Genomic DNA, 11,084 nt, shown 5'->3' on the forward strand with positions numbered 1-11,084 from the left:
CATAATAAACATCAAGCTATTAGGTTCCTTAATAGCTGACTGGTGTAATTAACAGGTAGACTATGTGCCAACTGTAAAAGTACTACCTTGAGAAGGGTTAATATTTGTCGACTGTTCTTGCAGAAAAGCTGTATTTTTTGCACTTTGAGCTTTCAGATACTGCCCTGTCTAGGAAAATGCTTGAAGTTTGTAAAGAACGTTTGTGCAATACAAACTCCCTCTGAAAGGATCCCAAACATTGTAGTCATCAAAGTCCACAAACATTTTATCAATCAACTACTGTCAAATCGTGAAACATATTCACATCAGTTCAAATTGTTCATACATTCAAATAGGACTATATGTTTAAAAATGTTTGTTTTTTAAAAAAAAAATCTTCCCAGCTTAAAATAAGAAATATTTTCTTCCAAGTCCAAAACTACATGAATGTAGCTAGAAAAGTAGCAGTATAATTTGCCAACCAGCTGAAATGATGAAACCAGCTAGATTGTTGCATCACTCACCAGTTAAACAGTAACCATGTGAGGCTAAGTGTTTACATCTGACGAGTTTACTATCCATACCGTGTAACTACGCGTAACTAGGGTTAACTATATTACAGACAGTTACTTACATTAGAGGGGTAATCAATCACTCAAGGTTACAGTTAGTTCCTAATGTCAAACCAAACACGTGGGAAACTGGCCAAGCTACCTGGCATCTTTGTCCCCAGTGGTGCAGAGTGGTGCAAAGTAAGCGTGGGACTCTGGGAGGGAGATAGTGAAAGTTGATCTCTTACTAAAAACACATGTTGGGACCATCTCATTTTCCTATGATCACAAACCATGGAAACACATTTAAACGCGTGTACACAACCATTAAACAGACAACATTGTGTGTGTGTGTGTGTGTGGTCTCTCAGGAGTATAGCCTAGCTAACTACAGTAGTTAACCAGCCAGTCATGTCAGATAACATTAATGTGGGTAATTAGCTTAGCTACGTCGCTAACTAGTTGTACCTGCACCATACCAATCCAGCTACACTGTTCAGTAGCCTTTAAGCTAACCAGATAGCTAGCTATTATAATAATAATATACAGCTGCAAACGTGGCTGCTTTAGCTAGCCACCTGGCTGGTCATTGCATGCTATTTTGCTGTAATTTGATTTGAAGCTAGCGAGATGTATCATCGAGTAACGTTGGCGAAATTAATAAGTAGTCACTCACCCGTGCGATTTGCCTCAACGTCAACGACAGCATATTTGTACGATTTCAGAAGCACAACAACGGTCAATCTAACCACCTCACTCTCTAAAAGGGTCACGCTTAGAAAAGGCTGTTTTGAAGTTGATCAGTCAGTGGAAGAGGCGGATGCTTGCACTTTGCATTTTTACATCGCCGACAGGGTGTCTGGGATTTGTAGTTTCTATGCATTACACAAGAGTGACGTACTTTTTTCATGAGCGTTATCAGCCGTGAACCTTATAGAGTCCTATGAATATATACAATTCTAAATGTTTTGGTTGTTGTTATAAATGTGTGAACAACGATCAGTTAAATAATCTAAAACAAGAGCAGGTTTGCTCCGTTCTTTTGGAGGGCGTGTCATTTGTGTTATGTGATAATTTTTTGTCAAATATTACATGATTAAGATCCTTCTGTTTGTAAAACATGTTCAACTGAAATATCAATAACTAGGCTACATCAGACATGCACACTTACTGCCTTACATCCAAGGGCTCCTTCTTCCTTTGTAGACTATGTTTGCTTACCTAGCTTGTAACAATTCTTCAAAAAATAAATATGGTCTGAAAATACTGAACAACATGGCGCTATAGACTGAAGGGCTGGAGATACTGTTTGTCTAGTCAGGTTCACTTCAGTCCATAGGACCTGGACACAGGCTGTTCACCTTGGCTATGTGGATATGTACAGAGAATGCAATATCAACACACTGTCCTCGCTACGAAAGACAGTGTTGCATTATCTGTGTTCTTTTTTACTTGGCTGATTTATTATTGAACACACACACACACACACACACACACACACACACACACACACACACACACACACACACACACACACACACACACACAAAGGGTTTGAGACAGCGATAGACAGAGTGTGGGGGAGTGAGAGAGAGAGAGATATGGATAGATAGATAGATAGATAGATAGATAGATAGATAGATAGATAGATAGATAGATAGAGAGAGAGAGAGAGGGGGGGAGAGAGAGAGAAAGAGAGAGACACAGAGAGGGAGAGAGGGAGAGCCACACACAGAGAGAGAGAGAGAGAGAGAGAGAGAGAGAGAGAGAGAGAGAGAGAGAGAGAGAGAGAGACACAGAGAGAGAGAGAGAGAGAGAGAGAGAGAGAGAGAGAGCGAGAGAGAGAGAGAGAGAGACACAGAGAGAGAGAGAGAGAGAGAGAGAGAGAGAGAGAGAGACAAAGTCAAAGGAGTCAAGGTGATGTATCATAGCGTGGATCATAGCATGGATATCCTTCCCAAACACAACAGTGAGATGTGATAAAGAGGTGGTCTCCTGGTACGTAGAACTACATCAATCTCTGTATCCTGAACCACTCCACAAGATACATGAGTGTGTGTGTGTGTGTGTGTGTGTGTGTGTGTGTGTGTGTGTGTGTGTGTGTGTGTGTGTGTGTGTGTGTGCGTGCGTGCGTGTGTGCGTGGGTGCGTGTGTGTCCTGAGCAGATCCAGAAGATACATGGGTAGTAGAGCACCGGGACTTTCATTCCAGCTGAACATCATTGATCAAGAACATAATAGGATATAGAGTACAATCCAAGTAAGCACTAGGACTGGGTTATCTAATGAACATCTGCAGACTACAATCTAGCCTGGGCAATTTCCCTGAAAGTGTAGCGAGAGAGAGAGAGAGAGAGAGAGAGAGAGAGAGAGAGAGAGAGAGAGAGAGAGAGAGAGAGAGAGAAAGAGAGAGAGAGAGAGAGAGAGAGAGAGAGAGAGAGAGAGAGAAAGAGAGAGAGAGAGAGACCCGACATTGATACATATAGTATAAGAATAGAGGTATAGGAATGGTGGGAAAGAAAGAAATGAAGAAAGAAAGAAAACAGAAAGACAGACTGAATCTGAATGGAACTAGAAGCACAAGCATTTCGCTCCACTCGCATTAACATCTGCTAACCATGTGTATGTGACAAATAACATTTGATTTGATTTGAATGAAGAAAGTCATGATTTCAAACTAAAGATTCCTTTAAGATTCCTTTATTATTATTTTTTGATTTCTCTCCTAATGTCAAATTAAACCATTCATACATTCTCTGAAAGGGTATCCATGATCTTTACTTCTTTGGACTTACATGTACAATATTCTGATTGGACAGAAAAATCCTATAGAATAGTTATGTTTTGATATTACCCAGCTGAATAAATTCCTGATCAGATATTATCATTTGTTGAATATTTATTTCCTTATATAATGCCTCATACAATGCTCTTGCCTAATACAATAATGCTCCTGCCTCATACAATGCTCCTGCCTCATACAACACTCTCGCCTCATACAATGCCTAATAAATGTGTTAAAGTGAATGTAAAATATAATGGAATGTGGAAATAAATCCCAGTACAATGTACAATATTGTATTGTATACATATAACTCCAGGACTCCACAATCATGATCTTGTAGCCAGGATTCAAAAAATAAGACTGAAATCATGAAAACCTTCTAGAACCTATAATGCCATACAAAGACTAGTCCCTTGTGACAGACTGTTGCATACATGAAATTTGGTTCCGGGTTCCAAGATTCTGGGTTCCGAGATTTACACAAGGACAGCATGAGACATTTATATCACCAGGGAGAATATGAAGTCATCAACTTAAAAGTCCATACTTCCAAGCTTGCTTTGATGTTTTGAAATTCGATTTCTCCAACAGACAAAAATGAATTAACACTGATAATAACCAATTTCTAAGAGCTGTATAGATTTTTTTTTTTACATTATTTACATTCAAATCAAAGACAAATAGCACAAATGTTTTTACGTAAATCGGTTGAAAAAATCTGCCATATTTATATCATCTATAATATCGACAACCAGTACTTCATTTGAATAATATCCACAATCCGACGGGAGGTTGAGAGCAGAAAAAAAGTCATCGGTCCTGACATTGTGCATGTTCGAGATCGACAACAACACATTGCAGTCGGACTGCGCAGGATCACTGATCTACAAATCACCTTGCATCCCAAATAACTACACATTCTCTGTTTAAACGAGAGATCAAGATGAGTGATTCTGCGTTTGGCCCTTTGCTTAAACAGATCCCCTCGAAACACGCTCCAGACTTTCTCCTCTCCCGCTCCTCTCTTATCCAAGGTAAGGGTGTTCGCTCTGGAAGTTGTAGTCCGGACACACTTTTTGAACCAGCTTATAATCGATGCTAAAGAAGGAGATGAAGATACAGATGACTTTGAAAGGTTTGGCGCAGAGCCAGGCGGCGTGGGACTGAGTGTGCTCTGAGAAGCAGGTCTGAGACGGGTCGTAGAGGCAGGGCTTGGGTTTCTTGGAGCGGTTAGTCTTCTCGTACTCCACACGGCAGTTGAAGGTCTTTACCTCCTTGGGGTCGAAGGTGGACTGGTGCGGGGTCTGTTGTTGAGCGATCTGGGTGTGAAGCTCAGGGTGGAGCTGGGCGTGGAGGCCCGGTTGATGGTGCTGGAGAACCTCGAACTCCACTATTTTAGTTGGAGGGACGATACTCACGGAGACGTTACCGAGACTGGACGAGTTGTGGCGGAAGTAGACGGTGAACGTGCCGTTGATGTGGTCCACGATCTTCCCGGTGACCAAGAGGCTGAACTTCATGGTTTTCACGTTGAAGTAGAAATCTCCCCAGCCAAAGATCTTCTTGGTCTTCTGGGCCGTCTTCAGTGATGGTTTGCGTTTGTTACGATAGCCTGTCTGGTCCAGGAGAAGAGACTGATTCTTTGCCCAGTCGTAAGGGTTGAGGAAGCTATAGGTGGGACTTTTCAGAGGGGGCTTCATGGGCGGGTTGCCGACCCCGTCCATGCCTGGGGAGAAGATGCGGGAGGTTGTTTGGTAGGGTGGTTTAACTCCCCCTGCGCTCCCTCCTCCGGTGCCCAAGGCTCTACCCCCTATGCCATATGTGGTCTTCATCACTGAGCCTGCTGGACCCAGGTCTAGACCTGGGTAGTTCTTGGCCACCTGCTTCTCCAGTCCCTGCACCTGTGGAGAGAGAGTCAGAGAGAGGGAGAGAGAAAGAGAGGAGGGAGAGAGTGGGGGGAAATAGAGAGTAAAAGTGAGTCTGTGTCAAGGAGATTCAGATTCAAGGTTTTAAAACGGACACTATTAATTATAATTATCATTTCCTAGTATGTACAGGTAACTGCCAATGCGCCTTGGTATAGATTCTAGAAGTGTCTGGAACTCTGTTGGAGGGAAGTGACACACACACACACACACACACACACACACACCCTTTAAACTCCCTATGCTCCTTTGAGACCCCTTTTTCATAGTCACTGAGATCTCTTCTAGTCAAGGTAGCCAAAACAATGGGCAACTGGGCATTTTTATACATGACCCTAAGCATGATGGGATGTTCATTGCTTAATTAACTCAGGAACTGCACCTCTGTGGAAGCATCGGCTTTCAATATACTTTGTATCCCTCATTTACTCAAGCGTTTCCTTGATTTTGGCAGTTACCTGTAGGTTGCTAGATGACTTCGATGGCTTTTCTTTATCCCTTGATTCAAGACACAAAACATACATTTTTTTTTTATGAACTTTGTTTGTCGTGAATGTTGTTTGTACACAGTAAAGCCGATTTTACATGTGAAGGTTATGGACGGGAGCTTTGGTTTGTTCGGACAGGTGACACGGCTTTCATCCACAAACTATGAAGTGGGTTATTCACAAGAGGTGATTGACTAGAAATCTTCTCTTGTTCTCCCTTCATGTCTTATCAATCACGTCACTGCCACACACACACACACACACACACACACACGCACACACACACACACACACACACACACACACACACACACGCACACACACACGCGCGCGCACACACACGCACGCACAGACAACGGACAGACAGTATATATCATGAGCATACATAGGTTTTTGGATCATTACAGTAAAACACGTTGGCTATGCGATGTACGTACAGTAACACTTGCATGCAGAGACTAACCTACACTGACAGCCACGTCACCAGTGTTGTCAGGTGTCTTCAAAGTGAGGCCATCTGTCAGACTAACACAACTACACTGCGTTATTAGGCCTAATCATCGCAGGTCTCTCTGACAGCATGGTGTTATGCAGAGACACCATGGTGGTGTGTGTGTGTGTGTGTGTGTGTGTGTGTGTGGTGCACCACCATGGAACCTGAACCCTACTACACCTAAAGACCACGCTGGGTTTTAGGGGTCAACGAAATCACACACACACACACACACACACACACACACACACACACACAGCAGCAGCTATGATATCAATTTTGATAAAGCTAACCTGGACAAGTCATTCCCATATCATGAAACAGAGAATGCTGCAGCAGAAGCCAACTCCTTCGTCCACTGCTCTTTGTCCACTTGAGAGCAGAGTACACCCCCTGCATCAATGAGGAGGAGTCATTTAACGTTTACTTTATATCTAGAGTCAGTCCAGGGCTTCCGGCGACGGTCCCCAGTCCAGAGCTTCTGGCAATGATTCCCAGTCCAGAGCTTCTGGCAACGATTCCCAGTCCAGAGCTTCTGGCAACGATTCCCAGTCCAGAGCTTCTGGCAACGATTCCCAGTCCAGAGCTTCTGGCAAGATTCCCAGTCCAGAGCTTCCGGCAACGATTCCCAGTCCAGAGCTTCTGGCAACGATTCCCAGTCCAGAGTTCTGGCAGCGATTCCCAGTCCAGAGCTTCAGGCAACGATTCCCAGTCCAGAGCTTCTGGCAACGATTCCCAGTCCAGAGCTTCTGGCAGCGATTCCCAGTCCAGAGCTTCTAGCAACGATTCCCAGTCCAGAGCTTCCGGCAACGATTCCCAGTCCCAAGCTTCTGGCAACGATTCCCAGTCCAGAGCTTCTGACAGCGATTCCCAGTCCAGAGCTTCTTGCAACGATTCCCAGTCCAGAGCTTCTGGCAACGATTCCCAGTCCACAGTCCGGAACCTCCAACGACGGTCCACAGTCCGGAACCTCCAACGACGGTCCACAGTCTGGAACCTCCAACGACGGTCCACGGTCCAGAACCTCCAACGACGGTCCACAGTCCGGAACCTCCAACGACGGTCCACAGTCCGGAACCTGCAACGACGGTCCACAGTCTGGAACCTCCTGCAATGGTCTACGGTCCAGAACCTCCAGCTCCAGGGCAGGAGCCTTCCTCTGCGCCAATGCCCAGTCCAGACACGGCGTCCCATCCAGCTCCATGGCAGGAGACCTTCTCTGCACAGATGTTCAGGCCAGGGCCGGTGTCCAGTCCCGCTCCATGGCAGGAGCCTTCCTCGGCATCTAGGTCCAGTCCAGCACAGAGTTCAGCTTGGGTCCATGGCTGTATCCGCGGGATGAGCGGGTTCTTCGTCCCGCACCAGAGCCGCCACCAAAGATGGTGGATCCGTGAGCTGAGCGGGTTCTTCGTCCCGCACCAGAGCCGCCACAGACACTAGACACCCCCCCTAACCCTCCCACACCTTTGTTTGGGGGGGGGGGGGGGGGGGTACTGTCACGTCCTGACCATAGGGAGCCTTTATTTTCTATGCTGGAGTAGGTCAGGGCGTGACTGGGGGTTTAGTCTAGTTTGTTGTTTCTATGTGGGGTTCTAGTTTATATTTTCTATGTTGGTGTTTTTGTATGATTCCCAAGTAGAGGCAGCTGGTAATCGTTGTCTCTAATTGGGGATCATATTTTGGTAGCATTTTTCCACCTGTGTTTTGTGGGACATTGTTTATGTGTAGTTGCATGTCAGCACTTCATGTCGTCATGTTTCGTTCTTTCTTTATTGTTTTGTTGTGTGGTTCACTTACTTTATATAAATAAAGATGTGAAACCCAGATCACGCTGCACGTTGGTCCGAGGATGCTTCAAACGATCGTGACAGTCGTTGAAAGGTCACTGAGAGGTCGCTGAGAGGTCAGTGAAAGGTCGCTGAGAGGTCGGTGAGAGGTCGCTGAGAAGTCGCTGAGAGGTCGCTAAGAGGTCGGTGAAAGGTCACTGAGAGGTCGCTGAGAAGTCGCTGAGAAGTCGCTGAGAGGTCGCTGAGAGGTCGCTGAGAGGTCGCTGAGAGGTCGCTGAGAGGTCGCTGAGAGGTTGCTAAGAGGTCGGTAAGAGGTCGGGTAAGAGGGCGGTAAAGGGTGAAATGATCACATATTTAGGGTTGCAAACACACACACACACACACACACACACACACACACACACACACAGACACACAGACAGACAGACAGAGACACACACACACACAGACAGAGACACACACACACACACACAGACAGAGACACACACACACACACAGGAGGAAAGGGTGGTTTATATACTATGTTAACTGTTGCTAGTGTTGACTCGTTCTGATTTGTGTAAATACACAGGACACTAATTACTATTAATTAACTGCTTCCATAGACTTTTTTAGGTCACTCAACTTTGTGTTACCTGAAATTAACACGGGTCCGAAATGATTATTTTTGGCATCTTACCTAAAAAAACAAAAACAGTGTGGAACTAGTTACACACACAGCACTAATAACATACAATGATTTCAACTTACATTTTTGACAGACATGATTATAATGTGCTTGTTCATTTATACAGTAATTATTATTCAACAAGTCCTCATCTGGGACTGAACTCATAACTTCCTGGTTCATTCCCGTCTTCCTGCAATGCCCACCACATCTGTATTAATAATCAGCTCATCTGGGACTTGAACTCATAACCTCCTGGTTCATTCCCGTCTTCCTGCAATGCCCACCACATCTGTATTAATAATCAGCTCACCTGACTATCCTCTCATCATTGATCATTCTCCTATTTAAGTCATTTGAGGTTTTTCCTGTTTAATGTTACTCCTTAATCACTATGATAAATCAAATACGTGAGTATACTTTTAACAGAGTTGAGATTGACTCTGGAGTGCAAGGTGCAGCAATACAGGTGAAATCAGTTATTGACATGAACATGGTTGCGTAGCAGGAAGAATAGATAGTTCATACAACTATCCATGTTTTACCGTGTCTGTTCCACTTATCACAGACTGGAACATCCAGAACAGTGGATGCACATAAAAGCTAAGTTAGCCGCAAAAATACATATATAAAGTCATTTCAGCGGTAAGAGACTTAAGTACCGAAGGCCTACACCTGAAAAGCTGAAAATGACATCCGTCCCACTGACTCCCTCAGGTAATAATCATAAAACAGAGCTTCACACTGTGCTTCACATCAACCCAATAATCACAAGACTGAGTGGAGCCGCGTGGTGGCGCGTGGAGCCTCATGGAAACTCGTGGAGCCGCGTAGAGCCTCGTGGAGTCTCGTGGAGCCTCGTGGTGGTGGGTGGAGCCTTGTGGAGCCGTGTGGAGCCTCGTGGAGCCTCGTGGAGCCTCATGGAGCCGCGTGGAGACTCGTGGAGCCTCGTGGTGGCGCGTGGAGCCTCATGGAAACTTGTGGAGCCGCGTGGAGCCTCGTGGTGGCAGGTGGAGCCTTGTGGAGCCGTGTGGAGCCTCGTGGAGCCTCGTGGAGCCGTGTGGAGCCGCGTGGACCTGTGTGGAGCCTCGTGGAGCCTCGTGGTTGCGTGTGGAGCCGTGTGGAGCCTCGTGGAGCCTTGAGCTGGCATGTGGAGCCGTGTGGAGCCTCGTGGAGCCGTGTGGAGCCGCGTGGAGCCTCGTGGAGCTGCGTGGAGCCTCGTGGAGCCTCGTGGAGCTGCGTGGAGCCTCGTGGAGCCGTGTGGAGCCGCGTGTAGCCTTGTGGAGCCTCGTGGAGCCTCGTGGTGTCGCGTGGAGCCTCGTGGTGGCGGGTGGAGCTGTGTGGTGGCGCGTGGACCCTCGTGGAGCCTCGTGGTGGCGCGTGGAGCCGCGTGGAGCTGCGTGGAGCCTCGTGGAGCCTCGTGGAGCTGCGTGGAGCCTCGTGGAGCCTCGTGGAGCTGCGTGGAGCCTAGTGGAGCCTCGTGGAGCCTCGTGGAGCCTCGTGGAGCACTGCTGTAACGTGTTATATTTGACAGAGAATTTTGCAGCAGAACCAAACTCCTTTCGTTCGCTTGAGAGCAGAGTACCCCCCCTTAAAGTATTCATGTTTCAGACATAGCCTGTCTAAGTGGATACCAAGGGTCTTTGTCAAAAGTAGTGCACTTTAAAGGGAATAGGGTGCGATTTGGGATACGCCCCACAGTGATTGGAGCGTGAGAGTATGTTCGATGAAGCAGGAAGGAAGTGGGGTAATACTAACTTATCAAATTAAGGTGGTTGGTGGAATTGACCTCTGAACTGTCGATGACTGTTACAGTTAAGATTTATTTTCATGTTAGGGAGTGTTGGATCAATGATGGTCTGGTCCCCTGATCCTCCATCTAGTTCACTCACATTATACTTTAAAACGTATCCTCCTTCTTAGAGTATGTCTGTGCACGTGCGCGGCCAGAGGATGTGGCCTTCCCCCCTAACTGCCAGCTGACGTCTGACACGGGTCTCTCTCCAAGAGTAATAGTAGAATAAATAGGTCTCTCTCTCTCTCACTCGCTCTCTTTCTCTCTCTGTCTCTCTCTCTCTGTGTCTCTCTCTCTCTGTGTCTCTCTCTCTGTGTCTCTCTCTGTGTCTCTCTCTCTCTCACTCGCTCTCTTTCTCTCTCTGTCTCTCTCTCACTCGCTCTCTTTCTCTCTCTGTCTCTCTCTCTCTCTGTCTCTCTTTCTCTCTGTCTCTCTTTCTCTCTCGCTGTCTCTCTCTCTCTCCCTCTTTGTCTCTCTCCCTCTGTCTCTCTTTCTCTGTCTCTCTCTCTGTCTCTCTCTCTCTGTCTCTCTTTCTCTCTGTCTCCCTCTCCCTCTCTGTCTCTCTCCCTCTCTGTCTCTCTCTCTGAAGAGTGATAATGGGAAGATGAGCGCAGC

The 11,084-nt window shown here is 46.3% G+C and overlaps 2 protein-coding genes across 3 annotated transcripts in view; both read right to left on the minus strand.

Annotated features, from left to right (window-relative positions):
* shmt2 (serine hydroxymethyltransferase 2 (mitochondrial)) overlaps window positions 1–1,365 on the minus strand; it is a 42,361-nt gene extending 40,996 nt beyond the window's left edge. For both annotated transcript variants that reach the window (XM_036950835.1, XM_036950834.1), the window contains exon 1: window positions 1,207–1,365. In XM_036950835.1, the coding sequence (XP_036806730.1) occupies window positions 1,207–1,239 (33 nt within the window). In that variant the 5' untranslated portion in view covers window positions 1,240–1,365. The remainder of the gene's footprint in view (window positions 1–1,206) is intronic.
* Window positions 1,366–3,219: 1,854 nt separating this feature from the next.
* The window catches only part of LOC110494775 (neurexophilin-2), an 80,874-nt gene continuing 73,009 nt past the window's right edge, over window positions 3,220–11,084 (minus strand). Inside the window, exon 2 of the mRNA XM_021570105.2 lies at window positions 3,220–5,215. Coding sequence (XP_021425780.1) covers window positions 4,340–5,215 — 876 coding nt within the window. The 3' untranslated portion in view covers window positions 3,220–4,339. The remainder of the gene's footprint in view (window positions 5,216–11,084) is intronic.

The sequence above is a fragment of the Oncorhynchus mykiss genome, chromosome 17, assembly GCF_013265735.2.
Source record: "Oncorhynchus mykiss isolate Arlee chromosome 17, USDA_OmykA_1.1, whole genome shotgun sequence".
Lineage (NCBI taxonomy): Eukaryota > Metazoa > Chordata > Actinopteri > Salmoniformes > Salmonidae > Oncorhynchus > Oncorhynchus mykiss.